Raw genomic sequence first — 19,292 nt, forward strand, 5'->3', positions numbered from 1 at the left:
AGCGCAGTGTCCAGTATGAAACCCGGCCTCCACCAGGGATGTCCAAGCACATGGACACGTTGCTGAAAGGCAGAGATGACAAGGTACAGTAACCGATGCCTCAATGTCAGAGGGCAACTGGGGTGTTAGCTGGCAATAGGGCTGATGGCAGGCCAGGGGGATTAGGTCAGGCCTTCCCTTCCTCTCCATCTGTGAAGGGATTTGGACTGCTGTTTGTAAGTAGATGCAACACTAACTTGTGTCCAGTGACGGAGTCAACGGGGTCACGCTGTCTGGAGCGTGACGGCCAAGTTCTGACACGAGCCGTCTAGGTTATTTGTACGGTGTTTTGTAGCAAAGCTGAAGAAACAAGCGTTGCACTTCCTTTTATTTCTTTTTTCTTTTTTCTTGTAGAAGTCAGTTATGAAATGATGCTTTCTCAGGGTTTTGCCACGTCCGTCTGTGAGGCTGCCCACTAGGGTCGCTAATTTGATACTCATGCAGAGAACGCTCAATACTCCCTGTGTCCCTGAGCAAGGGCAACCAATCCTTGTGTGTGTGTACTTGTACCAACTCTCTTTAAAGGTGGCTAATGGAATTCAGGGGACATTAACTAAAGACTTTAGAATAAATGTGGAAATAGAAAAGGGATTGAAGTCTACACTGTATTGGTTCATATTAGATGGTAGACTATGAAAGTAAGTGAGGCTCTCCCATCCTCTGCCTGTATTTACTCTCTCCGTCTCTCCCAGTCCTTCTCTGACTCGACCTTAGAAGTCAAACTCACTGTTCTCTCTCTCTCTCCCGCCATGCTTTATGGATAGGCGTTCTTAATGTATTCTCGCAGTCCCCCCTGTAGCCATGCTGTTCAGGTGCCATCTGTTGAGGCCTCTCTGCCAGGCACTGTTTGCCAGAGCACGGCCCCCATCCAACCCAAGCTTCTACCCCAGCTGTCGTCCTTCCTCCCCATAACAAACCCCTCATTGTCGGACACCTCCCATTCCTAGACCGTTGCACTTGCCCTGTGTAAGTCTGCGACTAGCACCTCATTTGCGTCGGCAGGAGGGGGAGTCTCTATTAACCAGGGCACCGCTCTCTTACCCCGAACGTCAGCTCTCACCCACAGTGGCCCTTCTGTGCTTTGTTTTTTGGTCCTATGTATTTAGGTGGCGGTGGTAAGGAGATGTTAACTTGTCGACTGCGCTGACTCTTGTGTGAATAAGGCCTTTATAGGTTTTTGCCCTAGTGGGGGCTTGTGCCACCGATACAGTGTCTGATTATGTGTTTGAGGAAAAAGGTTGGGCAGTACGTTCCTGCTTAAATGAGCAAACTACCGAGATTAAATCAACATTCTTCGCAAATCTAGGTTAACGGATAGAGGAACTGGAAGTCCTCAAAATATTCAAAAAAGAAAAGCGGTTTTGGTCCAATGACCTCCATCGGGCAATTATACTGTATATGTGCCTGGCTGAAACGCTGCTTCATTTAATAAATGTATTTTAATTGCAAGTTTGGACAGTGTACGGGAGCCTCTTTCAGTTACATATACACTGAGAGGTTATCTAATAAATTTGGATATAAAAAATTATGCTGAGTTGGAAGAAGATAATCTGTAGTGTTACTGCTGGATTACTCTTATGTAATAATTTACAATTAAACGGTGAAGATGGCTGTCTTGCAGTGGTTGGACATAGATATGGATTGCAGAAACACTAATCACTTTGTATGAAGTTACAGACACTATGTCAATAGCAGCTCCAACTTTAAGGTTTGTGTGTGTGTTGTTTTTTTTTTTTTTTTATGCTTTGCTGGACCATTTAGTATGATTAGTATTATGTTCTTTTAAAGTAAATACTCTTCAAAAGAGTGAGGTGAGGAATTCAGCCTCTCCTATAGTTTAGTGTGGGTTTGACTCTTTTTTTAAAAATATATAGTTATTTTTAAATGTTTAACCTTTCTGAATAGGTTTGACCTTGCACAGTGTTGAAGCAAGAAATACGATGGCCCATTCATATGGCTTTTCATATACCTTTTTAGCGATCTTATTTCCGTTTTGTTTGAGCCAGGCATTACATTTTGAGTTTCTCAGTTGACATAATTAATTTCAATGTATTTTATAAACCGATGATGTAGAGCTGGGCGATGAATCATCGCCCGGATGAATTATCTTTTATTGTGTTTCAGTTGCATCTAAACATCATAAAGTTGTTGTTTTTTTAAGATTTTGTTGTATAAAGTTGTGATTAGACTAAGATTTCTCACATGTCTAAAGTATCTTAATTCATTTATTTGTGAAAAACATAGGGTTTTGTATTTATGAGCACAAATCCTGATTTATATCCATGTCTGTCTATTTCTCAAACAAAATCCGTCCGTTTGAGCCAGGTCGGGAAGATAATGAGTAATGACAACACTGTAGTTTAGCATGACCACATAAAGCTGACGGTGTATCACGTGTCTTGTATGGTCGTCCTACATGTTGTCCTGTTAACCAAAGACTAAGAATACGTGTCCTGGGTGGACATACACCCATAGTCCGTTGATCCACTCTATCTGTCTCCCTTTCTTTACTTCCTGCTTCCTTTGTCAGCTCCACTCGTTTGACCGGCTCGACCAGGAAGTAGAGGGACCGTGTCCTTGCTCCTGCCGTTATCATCTGTGTAATGGCAGTGGATGCCATGTTTAAACTAAAACTGTTTGGTTTTACGTAGACTACAGAAGGGTAGCAACTAGGGCTGAACGATTAATCGAATTCAAACCGACATCGCAATTTTAAAATCGTAAAGCCTGCGGTTTATAAAAAAGTTATATATTTTTTTTATGTTGCACAATTTAACCAGTAGTCCAGGACTGGCTCTTCCAGTAGGGGAGGTAGGCGGTCGCCTCGCGCGTCATTCAGGGGGGGAGGGGAAAGCGCGGCGAGGGTTAGATCGGGGCACACCTGTCTCAGTCTCCGACGATGCGCGCACCAGAGGTTGGGTGCCTGCGTTCAGTGCGCCAGAACTGTGTGTTTTAATTATATTTTACGTCTCCTTATGGAACGAAACAAGTGCGTATGGAACGAAACCGCGCGTTATGGGGACACTTTATCTGTGACCCGCACCTATAGCGATTTAACCCTCTGCGGTGCCTCCCGATGAGACCCAGTGCTCCGGCCTGGGCCACGGTGCGCTGTGCAGGGCGTGTGCTGCTGGTAGAGCCCCGAACTCCCGTAGAGTCCGGACGGATCCTCTTCCAGAATAATGCATCTCTTTGTTTTGTTTTTTTATGTATTAAATAATCATAAAGCTGTCTCTGAGCACACAGCGATGCTCCGTGTATGTGGATGCATGAGTCAGTATTCTACTGTGACTGAAGGTTTTTCTTTTTACAATTCAATTGTTAAACAAAGATACTGTATGTTATTCATATCAATTCATCTAATTTCATGATGACACGTGGGCCTCGTCTGCAGGAAAGAGCATTTTATATGTTGACTGTATCCAATGTTGTGTTGGTCATACTGTAGGATGACTTATTGCTTGTATTTAGTGAATAATACAGAACATAAGGAACTTGAAAAATATATATACAAAACTAAATCGCAATATTGGTCTAAAAAAAATCCCATTCGATTATTTTCACAGATCTTTGAGCCCGAGTAGCAACACCAATTTAATTCATTAATACTCCAGCGGATCTTCACGCGAGCTATTTAAGGAACAGGAAAAACCAGCAGAATGTTCTTGACATGTTTCACAAATCATTTGCCTTTTTTTTTTTTTTTTGCTGTCGCCACAATCACCGCTATGCAAGACTGGGTTTGGAATTTACTCAACACGCCTCGTATCATCAAAGTAGGGATGACGCCCAAGGAAATGGACTAGCTGATAAGTTTGTCTGACGCTACTCAGCTTTTCTGAGAGTATTATTTTCCCAGGGTGGTTTAAAATCCTCATCTAAAACGACTCCAATATGTCAAGTCAGATTTATTTTACTACCCCCTCCCTGTCAGTCACAACACCGTCTATTATCATAAGTTTTAATTTTTAGTGTTTCTCATGATCGTTGAGTGTGGTGTTGTGGACACCGGTGTTGTCTGGACGACTACAACCGGACCCTGGCATCGCCTTGTCTAGTGTAAGCACTGCAGCTGATAGGAGCAGAGAGGAGACTAGCTCCTTGTTTGTTTCACTGAACAACCTTTTTCCCTCCAGGGTCACCTCACAAAATGTACACAAGCTCACTGCGGACGAACATGAGCCAAACAGAGGTGTTGCCTTGTTCCGATCATAAATGACTAATTAAACAGGAGGCATGGATGCAGCGCGACACAGGACAATAAGCTGTTCCCACTTTCTCCTGTGTTCTGCTATTGAGTGCTTCTTTCCGGTCTTTAAAAAATATATATATATTTTCTCTCCTGTTCCAGCTGAGCAGCATCAGCAAGGCCATCAACGCCAGTGAGACGCCTGTGAAAGAGAAACATGCACGCCGTATCCTTTCCTTATCTGAGGAATTTGCTTTCCCACTGCTAATATAATATCAGTTTCGGTATTTATTTTCGATATCTATTGTAGCCTTTATGAAACGGACTGTACTGCTTTCTACCCATTGTGTCGTAAAGATGTTTTGAGTACAAATGACTACGCGCAGTCAGTCTGCTGTTGCAATCTTGGTTGTTCCTTGACTCCTGGGACAGGGATCATTTTGGGTACCCACAGGGAGAAGGGCGCATACACCTTCTGGTCCTATGCTCTGGGCCTTCCTCTGGCCAGCAGTGCCATCCTGAGCTGGAAGTTCTGCCACGTGCTCCACAAAGTGCTGCGGGATGGCCACCACAATGTGAGTGCCCCTTTTATAGGAATAGGATTTGCGATATAGATTTGGACTTTGACGTGGATACAATTCCTTGTATTTGCAACTTTACCCAGCAAATATATTCTCCAGTCAGTTTGAAATCATGGACTCTTTTACGATCAATATTTGGGTCATTAATTATAATTTCCATTTGCTGCTCCCCTCAGAGTCTACAGGACTGCATGAGGCATCACAGCACTCTGGTGGAGATCGGGTCGCTATGGGTGAGTCTGTGTTCTTCTAATTGTGACACTCGGGACTAAATTAACCTGATTCTTATCTGGCCTAATATATAATGATGTGCTTTTTGCTGCACTTTGAAAATCACTCTTTGAATGTGTTATTTTTATTTATTTATTTATTATTAATGTTTCCTGCGTAGTTCACTCTAATCTCTGGATACTGAGAGATAAGACAGCAGAGGGGGATTGGCAGGGACAGATTAGAGATTTTTTATTTATTTATTTATTCTTTTCCCAAACTGCTGTTGAGATAAGTTAATGCTTGCAAATTGTGCCTGTTTCCAGGGCAACCTCCATGACAAATACGGACAGCTGGTATCTCTGTACACTAAGCTGCTCTGTACAAAGATGGAGTTCCATGTTAAGGTAAAAAAAAAATATCTATAATGAGGGAGGCGACTTTACAAATTTTTCCCCAGATCAATGCTGAAATAAAATGAAGTGAAATCTCAGTGGCACAAAGAGACCTGAAATACAGTATACCTAAATCCAGCATTCAGGAATCCGACCCAACCTGGAGACCACAGACGAGGAGCTGGATCGAACGGCAGGAACGGACATCAACAATGTGTGAGTCTCATTGTGGGGGTTAAATTGGTCTAATCTGACTTCTAATCTATTCTTTTAAATCTATTTTTATTCAATATTCAGCTGTATTGAATTATGTTCAGGCAATTACTCATATATTTAACGTAATCAAATTATTTTAAATTTTTTCTTTTTTTTTAACCGATCTATGTAAATATATGTACCAACTGTAAAATGATATTTTTTTAATTTATCACATTACAGTTCTTTTTTTTCTATTTTTTTTTCTATTGATTTCTTTATTCTCTAAGCAGGGAAATTCAAATAGAATAACAGATAAGAGTATATATTTTTTAAACATTTTTCTTTGAGAAGGCTGTTCTCTCACATATAATCCACTTCTACCAAACCTACTCCCAAAATAAACGGTCAAACTGCAGGCCTCCGATACTGAACACCATTACCATTGTACCTTAGCGAGGCCCTTTTCTTGCTAAAAAGGGTATCTATTCCCATCCTGTAGGTTCCAGCTCACAGTGGAGGTGTTTGATTACATGGACACAGAGCTGAGGCTGGCGGAGACAGGTGAAAGCCCCATTCCTACCTTACCTCCACCCTCCCTATCACAGGGCGGGGAACCTGAGCTACAGTATCGGGCTGTGGTCCGCTCACATTGTTTATTTATGTTTCCAGGGGAAATTAACTTTTGTTGTGAAGGCTTGCTTGACTTCTAACGAAGACGTGTTTTCACATGCACTAGAGTAATCCCAATGTAATCTCTTACTTGCCGACATCATTTAGAACAAATTTCTCAGTGTTTTGTCCTAAATAAGTTGCTTCCTGAAAAAGGAAAGGCCTGCAATTAGAGCACATTAGTCTGATTTCCTGTGATTTGGCAGTAATGTCACACGCCTCCCTTCCCCAGAGGGCGTAGCCTTAGGATCCCGCTTTGAGCAGCCATAAACAAACCTCGTAACTTTACAGTAAACAGTCTGCCAGCCCTCCTTCCTTCCTTGGTTCACACAGTATACAGTGCACGGCCTTTGTCCAAACCTGCCACGTTTGCTAAATCTCCCTCTGCTTTTTTCTACCGTTATAAGAATAAACAGTATGTGTATTTCATTGGTTTGGCTAATCAGAGATCTATTGCTAACTTTCTATTTATGGCAAATGGCAAACACATCTTATCTACAAGAGCTTATTAGAGAAAATATACCGTCCCATATTAGACAAACCATTGTGATTGGCCCGACGCTGGCAAAGTTGGGTGGAAATTGGCTTGAGTGGGAGGGTGGCCAGATGTACTCTGCAGAGCAAATGAAACATGAACTCGCAGATTCCTCTGGTTCCCAGGCTAAGACTTCCCTCCAGGGAGAAATAAAATGCATATCCATCTATCTCAGTGTTTGAGAAGAGATGCGTTCTGGACCTGTGCACTATTACCTCTGGGTCATCTTTTTGGACCAGTCGCTTGTCAATGCCTTCCGCGAACTAATTTGGTAATGTTCTCGTTTAAATCTTTCCTCAGTGCTTCGGCAGCTCAACACCTCCATCGCCATCTCCACCCTCACGTCGGGCCAGTGCCGCCTGGCTCCGCTCATCCAGGTCATCCAGGACTGCAGTCACCTTTATCACTTCACTGTCAAGCTGCTCTTCAAGCTTCATTCCTGTGAGTGCAAGTGAAACGTACATTACAATTTAATCCAGAGCGTGTTTAGAAACGGTAGTAATCGTGTTATTATCAAAAATGAATACAAATAACTTGGTGAATTGTAGGTCTCCCTCCGGACACTCTACAAGGACACCGCGATCGGTTCCACGACCAGTTTCACAGGTAGGTTACCCAAGGCCGCAGGCTAAGGACACATTAAGAGTGGCGCAGCTGTTAAAGAGGGTTATTATGTCATGGGGAAGCTGTAATGTAAGCCTGTCTCACTCTAAACTGATGCAAATATTCACATAACCGCCGCCCCCTTCTTTTGTGAAGGGTGTGTCACAGGTCACTGTCACATTCCTGCAGAAAAGGGCTGCCCGAGCCACGGGACATTTGCCGAAATTTTCTGTGCGCTCCAAATAACAACAGAATTAATGCTAACACGTGAAGTTTATTAACAAATTATAAATAAGGTAGCCACTCAAACAGAAAATATTTGTTCATTGCTGGTTCGATTGCTCTGTTTGTTTGTTGGCTCCTTCCCCAAGTCACTTTGTACTGGATTTGTGTTTATTCATTGAAAAGTCAGGGAAGTTAGTGACGAGGAGGAGCTTCTGGGCAGTGGTCTTTGATTTTCGTGTTTTAATTAATTTATTTATTTTCTCACCATTCACTGTTTTGTAGAAACAGAATTTCACCCAAAGCTGCTTTAAATAATCCTCCATATTATTTCCAATTGACTATATATTTATGCAGGATACATACATACTTTATTTTAGCGTACAGCCTGCTGCCAATATTGGGCTCCCAAGTTAATATGATGACTTCTGTTTATAGATGTGTACATATATATTTTTTATATTATTAATAAAGTTTTATCTTATATTAACTAATTTCATGAATTTTGTTAAATCTTTATTCTGACACCAATTCCAGTATAACTCTATATGGATTTTCTTTGTTACAGTAAAAGGGATATGAATAATTAAACTGAAGAATACAAAGTGAGGATGTGTTTGGTAAATGTGGTGTTCATCGTTCCGCAGTCTCAAGAGCTTCTTCAACAAAGCCAGAGACATGCTGTTCTTCAAGAGACTGATCCAGATTCCAAAGCTGCCTGATGTAAGAGAAACAGAACCTTGGCTTGGGTTGTACAAAATAAGCAAATCCAATAAGACTACATCGTATTGGATGTCGTGCATACAGCACCTTAAAGTCACTGTCATTGCTCATGGAGGTTGTCGGGAAGTCCACGTTACCTGTGAAGTGCGAGGAAATATCTGTGGAAGATGTAACCGTGAACGTGCGATTAGTGGTGCCGGTCCCAACCTGTGTGTCCTTCCTGTCTGTCTTCCATCCTAGTCCCCTCCTAACTTCCTGCACGCAGCCTCACTGGCGAAGCACGTCAAGCCCGTGGTCGTGATACCCGACGAAGATGAACCCGAGCAGCAGGATGACGACGACGACGAGCCTGAACCGCTGATCGAGGTCAGCAACGCCACCACGTCCAGCGTGCAGGCTCAACCGCAGGTACGTCCCATGGCTGCTTATACGCATGGTGTAAAAAACGAAATAATAAAATGTTGTTAACTCCCCAGTTTACTTAGGAACTCTTAGGTTTGGCCGATGCGGTTATACTGTTAGTTTAGGGCTCATTATAATGTAATGATTACGTTCATTTTCTTTAATATCCATCATATTTCTTATCGCTATTGGTATCAGATTTTTTTTATTGGGGAATAAGATATTCTCTGGAATATACACCCTATTATAGCCTGAGATCATGCCCACACCATTATCTGTATCATTATATCCCGACTGCAAAGAAACATTTACTAAATACAATTTGGTTTTTATGTTTGTTTTTATTTATTTATTTATACATTTATTCATTTGTTGTTTTCTTTCTTTCCATTCAGCAGTTTGACATATTTGATCAGGCCTTTGGACCCCCCAATGGAGGCTTTGATGACCGGTGAGTTTCCCTGCAGTTGCCCTGTTGTTTATCTGCCTGAGGAATATTCCTGTCGGTGACGGTGCATGGTCTGGTTCTGCAGGGATCTCCAGATCGAGAGCCTCAAGCGGGACCTGGACATGTTGAGGGCAGAGCTGGAGAGAGTCAAAGCGGAGGTACGGAGCAACTCTACGGAGCTGCACAAGTGTTCAGGCGTGCGACTCGAATGACTGTAATTGATGGGTCATATGTTGGGTGGATGCAAATACTGCCCTTCCCATGTGGAATGTAGCATGTATCCTTAACATAGAGTGGCGAAGGAAGTGATGGAGGTTTCCCTGTGTGCTTCTCCCGTCATGGTTTCCGATCTAGCTGACAATCTGTGTCCCGCTGCTCTCTATTCTGTAGGTGGCCAGTGTGTACGTGTGATGTAAAATTGTGGTAATTTATTTTATTTATGGGTAATTTAAGAATGGAAATATGTTCCTGCTGCATCTGCAACATTTCACTCTGCTGACATTCAAATGTTTGTGTATTAATCTCCTTATCCTGAGCACGGCCTCAACGTTCTAGAGTTTTCCTCTGTTTAACTGGTGAGATTCTGTACAAAGATGACCCCTCTCCATCCCTCCCCGTAGGCCCAGCGCTACATCACCCAACTCAAATCCCAGATCAACAGCCTGGAGGCGGAGCTGGAAGAGCAGCGGGCACAGAAGCAGCGCGCCCTGGTGGAAAATGAGCAGCTGCGTATGGAACTGGAGGCCACGCGCCGTCGGAACGCAGAGCACGAAGGCCTGCAGACCACCTTCATCGAGGCAGAAAGTGAGGGTTGCTCTTTGTCACACACTGTTTCTTCTGCAAACAGATTTTCCAAACTGGAATATCGGCAAACTCTTTTTAAATCTTTTTTTTTTTTTTTTTTGCGCAGAAAGATCCCAGGCAACTGAGCAACGTTACAACAAGCTAAAGGAGAAGCACACGGAGCTGGTGGCAAGCCACGCTGAGCTGCTCAGGAAGGTACAGGCACGCCGCTTAAAAATAGTCTTGAATGTTTCAAATGGGCTATCAGCTCTTGTACACGTGAGGTGCAATGTAAAGGTGTTGATTTGTCGATTTGCCTGCAGAGCGCGGACACGGTGAAGATGCTGTCCGCCACCCAGCAGACCCAGGAGGAGGTGGCGCGAACCAAGCAGCAGTTGTCGTTTGAGGTGGACAGGATCCGACAGGAGGCTGATATGAAGGTCAGTGGTGTGTGGCGTCTGTGCATTTGCTTTGCTCTGCTCTGGCCATCTTTGAGAAGTTGGGTCTGAAGTAATGTGTTGGTTTTTTTTTTGTCTTTTTTTTTTTTTTGTTTTTCTGCTCTTCTGAACCACAGGTGGAAGAGCAGAAGTTTGAGATGGAGAAGCTGAGGAGAGAGCTGACGGAGAAGCTAGCAGAGATGACGCGCATGAAGTCAAGTCTGCAGAGCAACGAGAAGGTGAGCGAGCGTGCACATGTTTCATGATAATGTCGTGAAGGTTTCAGTTTGGCAAAATACAACTGGTGAGATGCCATACTCCACATTTGTGGATGGAGTTTCTTTCAGAAATTTAAATGGGACCTTTTATGCAAAACTCACTTTTTCAGTGCTTGTGCACATACATTTGGGTCTTTAATGAGCCTGTTAACACACAAACTGTGTGATAAGACTCAATCTGTTTTTTGTGGGCAGCCTTCGTCAGAAAACACCCCGATCAGATTTTCTGTACCCTTTGTAACAGGGCCCACAGTAGGATTAGAACCGCCCCCCCTTCTGAGTAACTCAGCAAACAAATCTTTAAAGAAGATGAATTAATACCAGCTGTCAGTTAACTGCAGACGATGGAAATGCAAGTGTTTAAAAAATAATTCTGCTGTCTACAAAAAAAAGTACAAAGACTGTAAGCTGTGCATTTCTCTAAACAAAACCAATAGAAATAGTGTGTTTTTATTGTAGATGTATTTTATTCATTTTATTTTCTGAAACTAACATGAAAACAAAAATCCCCGTGTCCGTGAGTCGCGGTGTCCATGTCCCCCACAAGCCTGGAGCACAGCAACCAAAGTCGGAACGAATTAGGCCTTGTCGGTCTAGAATAAGTGAAGATTCCAAATGCAACTGGATTGCTTATTTCTTGCCTCAAATTTGTACAGAAATTGATTTAAGTGTACGGATAAGACAAAATCAATGAAAGGAACAGAATCGGGAGTAAAGCTCAAACCCCATTGGCTCACACAACCCACAAAAAAAGCCAGTTTCGTAACACTATGGTTTGGAGGCGTGTTTCAATGGCTGGAATGCATAACCTGAGTGGTATTTTGAGGAAAAAAAACTTTAAAAACATATTTGTGTAGACCTCACAGACCATTAACTTGTTCAAAAGGAGCATTATCTGCCCCCCTTTAATCGATCCACCAGACTGCCATCTTCCCTCCTCTGGGGTTCTAACCTTTTCCCCCTCTGCTTCTTCCAGACTGGGGAGCAGCTGAACAGCTCGATCACAGCTTTGCAGGCAGAGAAAGAGCGTCTGATGCGTTCTGTGAGCGAGAAGGAGGCGGAGCTGTCGTCATTGCGCCAGTCTGCGCAGGTGCAGCAGTCCTCGCTTCAGCAGGAAAGGGACAAGAGCGTCAGGGAGCTGGGGGAGCTGCAGGGCAAATTGCAGGAGAAGGTCAGAGCCGGGCCCGGCAGCGTCTGTCCTCCACCGCATGTCGTTGTGTTGCTCCTCTGCAGAGACTAAACCCCTGTGGAGCTTTCTATGACAGAGTCCAAGGCAGTGAATGATTGCAAAGAACCTAAGTTGTATATACGTTTAAAAGGGTGCGATCAGCTTAAGTTTGTCTTCATTATTAGTTTTTCTCAGTTGGCGTTATTTCCAAAACATTTGCGACAAGGGATTAGCACAGATCGGGCAAAGTTGTAGTTGTCAACAAGCTTGTTTTAACATAAGCACACAGCTGACTATTGCAGTGCAATTGGATGAGCGCTTGTGGATTAGTGCAGGAGCCTACTACTGGCAATCAAACATTTAGATCAAGTAATGAAACACTTGGAAAATTTCTCTCCTGCACTTACCTTTATTTGTTGTACAAAATCTCTGTAAAGTAGGCAGTATATTGTAAACCAAGAAGTGTGTGTGTGTGTGTGTGTTAACTGTGACTTTGTGCGTCCGTAGTCAAGTCGCGAGGAGCAGCTACAGCAGAAGCTCCTGGAGGAGCAGTTCGCTCTTCTGCAGGGAACGGTCTCAGAGGCCGAGAACATCATCCAGGACGCTGTGGCCAAACTGGACGACCCCCTGCACATACGCTGCACCAGCTCCCCAGGTCAGGCGCTGCTTCTCTGTTATTACAACTATGCATGTGGATTCAGAATGGCATGTGGATTTGTTTTTAAACAGTTTGAATAAAAAGCAAGAAAGATGAATCAGTTATGATTAGGCCCATTATGTGTATACAATCCAGAATGGACAAACTCTGTGTCCTAACGTCACCTCATTCTAAAACCACCTGAAATAACAAGCCCCGTGACAAAACATGCAACTTATGCATGAACTTCTCCCGGCGACATGTGTGGCACTTTTGAAATGATTAGATGAGAGCTTTCTGAATTTTTCAGAAAGCTCTCACCTTTCCTAGCCTGTGATAGCTAACCAATATATGCATCTTTATATTTCATTTTAAATGTTGGTATTAATTGAAGTGACCTTGACGTAAACGACTCACACTTACCCTGAACTTTGGAGCCGCTTGAAGAGCGTAACTTAAACTGGCAGTGAGGAAGCTTACTACAGTTGTTTTCGGCACATTCTATATTATTGGCAAGACCTGGGGTCAGTAGAGCACGTCTCTCTCTCGTGTTTACAGACTACCTCATAAGTCGAGCGGAGGCCACGTTGGGTTCCATCGACAAGGTGAAAAAGGGCCACGCGGACTATCTGGGAAACATGGGAGGTAAGTCGCTATTTTAGGTTTCACAAAAATATCTGATTGTTTGGTTATGTCTGTCAATGATCAACTTCTCCATTTCCTCTCTCTCTCTTTGCTCTGTTCACCAGATGCTGGAGGGTTGGTGAGGGCTCTGACGCAGTTCTCCCACTTGACTTCCGATACCATTATAAATGGCAGTGCTACGGCGCATATGGCACCCACTGATCACGCTGACCGTAAGGAATATTGGCAAATATTGGCTTTTTTTATCAGCTCACTTATTCTAACAAGAGTTGTAGATGGATTAAACAAATACTGAACTTCATTATTCCCAACATGCATAAACCAACAGAAAAAGTGTCATATTTCAGGTGGGGTTTAACATTTCACAGTATGATCTGAAATTAACATGCGTCCAATGTGATGGGCTTGTAATTGGATACGGAACAACCACATAGAAATAAAAGTGTAAACACCCTCACTAAGCATTTAGAACGTGCTGTGATCCAAACACTCAAACCTCAGGGGGTTGGTTGAGATGCACGGTAGCCGCAAATGACTCAAGTGTAAATGCGGCCGGCTTGTCAAGACACCTCCTCGCTAACGGAATCATTTCAAAGGTGCGGTGTCTTGCCGCCTCCCACTGATGGAGGAGGACGTCCACGGGCACTGACTTGCGGGGTTAAAGTCATTCGGATTTATCTGGCTACTCCAGATCGAAATCAGATTGCGTTAACACACACACACACACACACACACACACACACACACACACACACACACACACACACACACACACACACACAATGTGGTTATAGCTAATCTGGATGCAGATCTCATGTTAATACCACGTGTAAACGGGGCGACTATTCGCTGCACCTTCACTACTTGCAGGACTGACGGAGAACTGCAGAGACTGTGCAACTCAAAGTCTGCAGTTCTTAAAGGAGTTGAAGGCAAAGGCCACCCTGCAGCGAGCCGATCCAGCCTCAATCCGAGTAATCATTCAAAAGATCCTCCACTTGGGCCAGGTGAGAGACTCGGGGTGGTTCGTAGAAGGGCACCGGCAGCTAAAACAACCAGAGGGTGAATGGAACGGGCGGAAATGTATCTTACATTCCTGGGTTGTTTTTTAATTGTTTCTCGTCTGTGTTGTGGTGACTCAACGATTTTATTTTGTCCCTCCTATCCAGGAGCTGCGTCCCAAAGGCATGGATGTGCGACAGGATGAGCTGGGAGATCTGGTGGACAAGGAGATGGCAGCGACATCGGCAGCTATCGAGGAGGCAGTCCGAAGAATTGATGTGAGCGTTGAAAAATTAATGAACCCTAATGGGCTCAAATTATACGCAGTTCTTTGAAACGTTTCTCAATCCGACCACCTTCACTGATGATTCCTATGTGGGTCTTTGTACAGGAGATGATGAATCAGGCACGAGAGGACACGTCGGGAGAAAAACTAGAAGTCAATGAGAGGTACGTTGTTTGTTGATTTATTTATTTTTTGTTTTCGATTGGAATTTGTTTATCTTAGTTAAGAGTTAATGTGAGTGGGGCTGGTCCGCAGACAAAAATAATGACCCATACCTTCATGTTTTAAGCATTGCTCTTTGCTTATGTGAACATTTTCCTTAATATTGTGAGGTTAAATCAAGTCAATCCACATTTTAAAAAAATAATAATAATTTGTCTTTGCATTTCAGAATCCTCAACAGCTGCACAGACTTGATGAAGGTAGATAACTGATGATGATATAATTAACTGTACTATACTGTCATAATCAACGTGCGGAAGATTTTCTCTCTGGGTCAGGCCCTCGTCCGTCAGCTCAGATCACGGATGAGTGCAGAGAAATTAGTCAAAGTACTACTTGTTAAGGGTACACTGGAGAAGTGCAAGAGTCTGTGGCATGAACAGAAATGCGTATAGGACAAGGGTTGGGTGTCATCTTCTGACTAGGCCTCTACAATAATACAATTAAAATGACCAGTGGTAGAGTCTGGGGGCAGGGGCACGATAGCGGACATTAATAAGAGAACCTTCTGGGAGTAGATCAGTAGTAACATGGAACGGAAAGGCGGGTTTCTGGATGTCTCAAAACTTATGGTCATGAAGATATCGTCTTCAAACGCTCATATTATATTTATTTTTAAAGCTCCAAACCCATGTATTTAATTTTCACTCCTCCGCTTTCCTGTGATAATGTTTTGTCGTTTTTTTTTTTTTTTTTTTTTTTTTTTCTTGTTTAATTCTCCAGGCGATCCGCATGCTGATCCTGGCCTCCACAGACTTGCAGAAGGAGATTGTTGAGAGTGGGAGGGTGAGACATAGTGTTTTTAATAGCGACAAAAGGGACAGCTTGTTCACTCCTTGTTGGGAAGAATTTTTTTTTGTGCCTTGCATCACACCGTGACCAAATTTGTCCTTGTTCTCTCTCTCGCTCTCTCTCGTTAAAGGGGGCAGCGAGCATTAAAGAGTTCTACGCCAGGAATTCTCGCTGGACCGAGGGCCTGATCTCCGCCTCCAAGGCGGTAGGATGGGGAGCCACACAGATGGTGTAAGTTTAGGATTAGGTGACATGTTGGTGTCAAGAATGGAAAGTAGTTGAGTACTTTTACTCACAGGTTTCTTACCAGGTGCTTGAAAGGTTCTGGGGAGGGGGGGCAGATCATTGAAAGCCGCAGCCGTCTGGTTTTTGTTATTTAAATCGTAACGTAATAAAAACATTTCCAGAATGGCTTTTACGACATCGATTATGCCAGGGAAATGTTAAGTGTGTGTGATTATATTTTGATTAATAAAGATCAGAATTAAAAAAGAAAAAAAAATGTTTTAAGGGAAGTCGTTCAAAATACAAAAAAAGTAGTTGAATTTCATTTTGTAATGCCAGGATGAACACTGTACTCAAGTACTGTACTTGATTACATGCAATATTTGTATTTAATGAAATGTAGAGCAGAGTACTTTTTACTTTGAGTCGCTCATCTTCACATTTCTAGTTAAGTAAAGGATACCAGTCCTTCCTTCTAGTGGATTGCGTGGTCCTTCAGGCATGAACGTGGCAGAGAGTGAAGTGACTGACGCTGGACAGTCTGACGTGACTCCTCTGCCGCCCCCCCCACACAGGGAGTCTGCTGACAAGGTGGTTCTACACACGGGGAAGTACGAGGAGTTGATCGTTTGCTCCCACGAAATAGCTGCCAGCACGGCACAGCTGGTCGCCGCCTCCAAGGTGAGAAGGGGAACACGCACACACACACAGGCACCGGCTCATTAGTTTCCAAATTGACCTTTCTAAACTCACATCTCATTCTTGACACGCAACAAGGACATTGAGGAAAAAGAAAAAATCAAGAGTCTGTTTTTATGAGTCACTGTGGTGATCTCATTAATTTCCGGAGGTGATTGCACGTCTTTATCTTTATTAACTTTGAGTACAAAGGTGACGCGTCGCTCGCTCCTTTTTTATAATTTCATTTTCAATTTCACTTTAAAATAATATTATTTTTTGATAAATGTTCATTTCTATCCATGGTGTCATGCATCACCTTTTGTCCTATATTGAGTGCCTGGTTTACTGCGAGTGGCTGCCCAACTGGTCTTAATTCTACACTGTCACTTTTATTTATTTTTATTTTTTCTTGTGCCCAGGTGAAGGCAGATCGCCACAGCAGGAAGCTGCCAGTTCTGCAGCAGGCGTCTCGCCACGTCAACGAGATGGCGGCAAACGTGGTAGCCTCCACCAGGACGGGACAGGAGCACCTGGAGGAGAAGGGTGAGTCGAGCGAGATCCCTGGCATGAGCGACGCATTATTCTTTACTAGCGCTGTACGACCGGCACCCAAAACCATTTTGCGTTTTCAAATTTACACTTGTTATCCGCAGATACCATGGACTTCTCTGGCATGTCTCTGATCAAGTTAAGAAGGGAGGAAATGGAGTCACAGGCAAGTGCACCCGTCAAGTAGTTTGCGATGTGATTTAGAAGAAAATCGATTTCAAATTAAATTTGAAATTAAATTTACCATTAAAAGGCCACCTCTGGTCTTTTTTTTTTTTATTATTATTATTGTTTTTTTAGTCCAGATGGAAAGGTTTAGCAAATATATTTTGTTTGTTTCTAGTGATATGCATTTGTAGTCAAGCAGTTAAGGCTAATGAAATTAATCACAAGTTAAGGGGACGTTCCAGGATACATTGCTCTTGCTAAGGGACTGTTGGTTTTTCGTTTTTTCATGTATTTCTTTCTATAAACTAGCACAGACTAGACCGTGGGCAAGCACACGCGCTGATTTCCTCTCACTTCTTCCACCCATCAGGTCAAGCTTCTGGAACTGGAGAGTCAGCTCGAAAATGAGCGGCTGCGTCTCGGCGAGCTGAGAAAGAAGCATTATGAAATTGCGGGGGTTCCACTGGAGGAGGCTTCAGACGGGAACGGACTGAGCTCCTCATCAGCCCACGCCGCACATTCCTCCCCCAAACCAACCAAGCCTGCCCTCACCACCATGAGGAAACCTGCCTTGGCCCAGAAACCTCACCTCCCACCCAAGAATATGGTGAGAGGCACTCGTGCACTAGGTTTTCAGAAGTTGGGGGGGTTACTGCTTGATAACATTTGATGAAACTACATAAACATAAATTACTTTTTCATTTTCTTTGTAGTTTAAATGAAGAGCTGAAAAGAAGAGCAGATGTCTGATGGTTGGAGCACTGGACCTGAGCAACACCAACTTTGTTGAGCTTTTTAAGCGGCACACTGACAATCCCTGCCTCCTCTTAAATCATATTATATTTAGACCCTTGATTCCTATGTGCTGCTGTTTTTTTAAGATTGTAATGTGTACCATCAAGATAGTAGCATCCTTATTTTAAATAAGACTAGAGCAACAAAGGAAGGACAGTTTCATTCTTTCATGCCATGCAACTATTATTATTACTATTTTTTTTTTTAACTGTCAATGACAATTCAGATGACGAGACACCAATGCTTTTAGGATAAGAATATTGTAATACCTGCAAAACGGCAACATATGTTGGTCACAGCCATTAGGTTCGGGAGAACAAGGTTGGTGGAGCCTGCTGTTTTGTAGGGTCAAAACAAAGTGTTTTCTCTATGTAAACCTGTTTCATGCCATGCCGGGTGCTCTTAACGCCTTAAAATTCACTTCACACACAGACTTAATGTTTTTTGCAGAGACTGGCGGTAGACATTACTGCATGCGACTCATGTCAGTTCTAATGCTCAGCTTGAATGTCACTCTGAAATGTTGGGGGGGTGCAGGGCGCAGGACAGAAAATCATTACATTTATATTGTTAGACTTGACACAAGCACAAATGTTGTGGGTGTAAGTTTACTTGTGAGTCAGTTTGTCTTCTCTGGAAAGTTGGGTTTATTCTATGCTTATGGTGTTTAATTCTTCTTTTGCCTCTGGGAGGATTTCTTTAAAGGCTCTTAGAATGCGTCTTATGTTCTGTCAAATGTCTTTATACATTCAGATCTATTAATATATTTTAGTAAAGATAAAGGTGGTTTCTCCTTGTAATAAGTGTAAATGTGATGATTCTGAATAAACAAATGTTTATGGTTAAATGTCTTTTGCATTATTTTACGGGTGATTATCGTGTTGTTTCAGATTCTGAAATTGGCAGAATTAAATTAATCCGTTGTGCAAATATTGAGTTACACCAGATTGTTGCTCAATTAATAACTAACGTTCAAAGAACTGGATAAATGGAGCTTAAATACGGGATCTTTGGAAACCTAAAGAGCTGGAATGAACCCAATAATTATCCTAAACAAGGACACACTCACATACTATCACACTGCAAACAAACGCTTCACTCATCACAGTGAATTTAATAAAAACATTTTATTGTTATGATTGTGTTTTAGTTTATTAACAAAACATTTGACAAAACTTGACCAATTCCATTATAGATGTTAATGTATATATTTTTTCATTCGAGAACCTCGGCCACCATAACTTACAGCAGGCATTTGATGACTCAGACACGCGCCACATGAACACACATCACCTTCGTGAATCCAAATTTGCTAAATTCTGATTTATTGCAATTACCTTTTGAAAACATGTTTATCAAAGTCAAGATTGTTTATTTTTTTTTACATGCAGTCACACAAGTACCATGGAT

At 42.7% G+C, this 19,292-nt stretch overlaps 1 protein-coding gene across 1 annotated transcript in view; it reads left to right on the plus strand.

The window, feature by feature from the left end:
• hip1rb (huntingtin interacting protein 1 related b) overlaps positions 1-18,670 on the plus strand; it is a 21,893-nt gene extending 3,223 nt beyond the window's left edge. Inside the window, exons 2-32 of the mRNA XM_080004445.1 lie at positions 4,391-4,454; positions 4,661-4,803; positions 4,986-5,042; positions 5,346-5,426; positions 5,554-5,630; positions 6,112-6,173; positions 7,117-7,257; positions 7,365-7,422; positions 8,289-8,364; positions 8,605-8,772; positions 9,162-9,217; positions 9,300-9,372; positions 9,835-10,018; positions 10,125-10,213; positions 10,321-10,437; positions 10,572-10,673; positions 11,689-11,883; positions 12,388-12,535; positions 13,076-13,162; positions 13,267-13,374; positions 14,033-14,169; positions 14,332-14,442; positions 14,556-14,614; positions 14,842-14,872; positions 15,396-15,458; positions 15,595-15,695; positions 16,265-16,370; positions 16,790-16,913; positions 17,024-17,085; positions 17,458-17,694; positions 17,801-18,670. Of these exons, the coding sequence (XP_079860571.1) occupies positions 4,391-4,454; positions 4,661-4,803; positions 4,986-5,042; positions 5,346-5,426; positions 5,554-5,630; positions 6,112-6,173; positions 7,117-7,257; positions 7,365-7,422; positions 8,289-8,364; positions 8,605-8,772; positions 9,162-9,217; positions 9,300-9,372; positions 9,835-10,018; positions 10,125-10,213; positions 10,321-10,437; positions 10,572-10,673; positions 11,689-11,883; positions 12,388-12,535; positions 13,076-13,162; positions 13,267-13,374; positions 14,033-14,169; positions 14,332-14,442; positions 14,556-14,614; positions 14,842-14,872; positions 15,396-15,458; positions 15,595-15,695; positions 16,265-16,370; positions 16,790-16,913; positions 17,024-17,085; positions 17,458-17,694; positions 17,801-17,809 (3,126 nt within the window). The 3' untranslated portion in view covers positions 17,810-18,670. The remainder of the gene's footprint in view (positions 1-4,390; positions 4,455-4,660; positions 4,804-4,985; positions 5,043-5,345; positions 5,427-5,553; positions 5,631-6,111; positions 6,174-7,116; positions 7,258-7,364; positions 7,423-8,288; positions 8,365-8,604; positions 8,773-9,161; positions 9,218-9,299; positions 9,373-9,834; positions 10,019-10,124; positions 10,214-10,320; positions 10,438-10,571; positions 10,674-11,688; positions 11,884-12,387; positions 12,536-13,075; positions 13,163-13,266; positions 13,375-14,032; positions 14,170-14,331; positions 14,443-14,555; positions 14,615-14,841; positions 14,873-15,395; positions 15,459-15,594; positions 15,696-16,264; positions 16,371-16,789; positions 16,914-17,023; positions 17,086-17,457; positions 17,695-17,800) is intronic.
• The last annotated feature ends 622 nt before the right edge of the window (positions 18,671-19,292 follow it).

Source organism: Zeus faber (assembly GCF_960531495.2).
Source record: "Zeus faber genome assembly, chromosome: 7".
Taxonomy (NCBI): domain Eukaryota; kingdom Metazoa; phylum Chordata; class Actinopteri; order Zeiformes; family Zeidae; genus Zeus; species Zeus faber.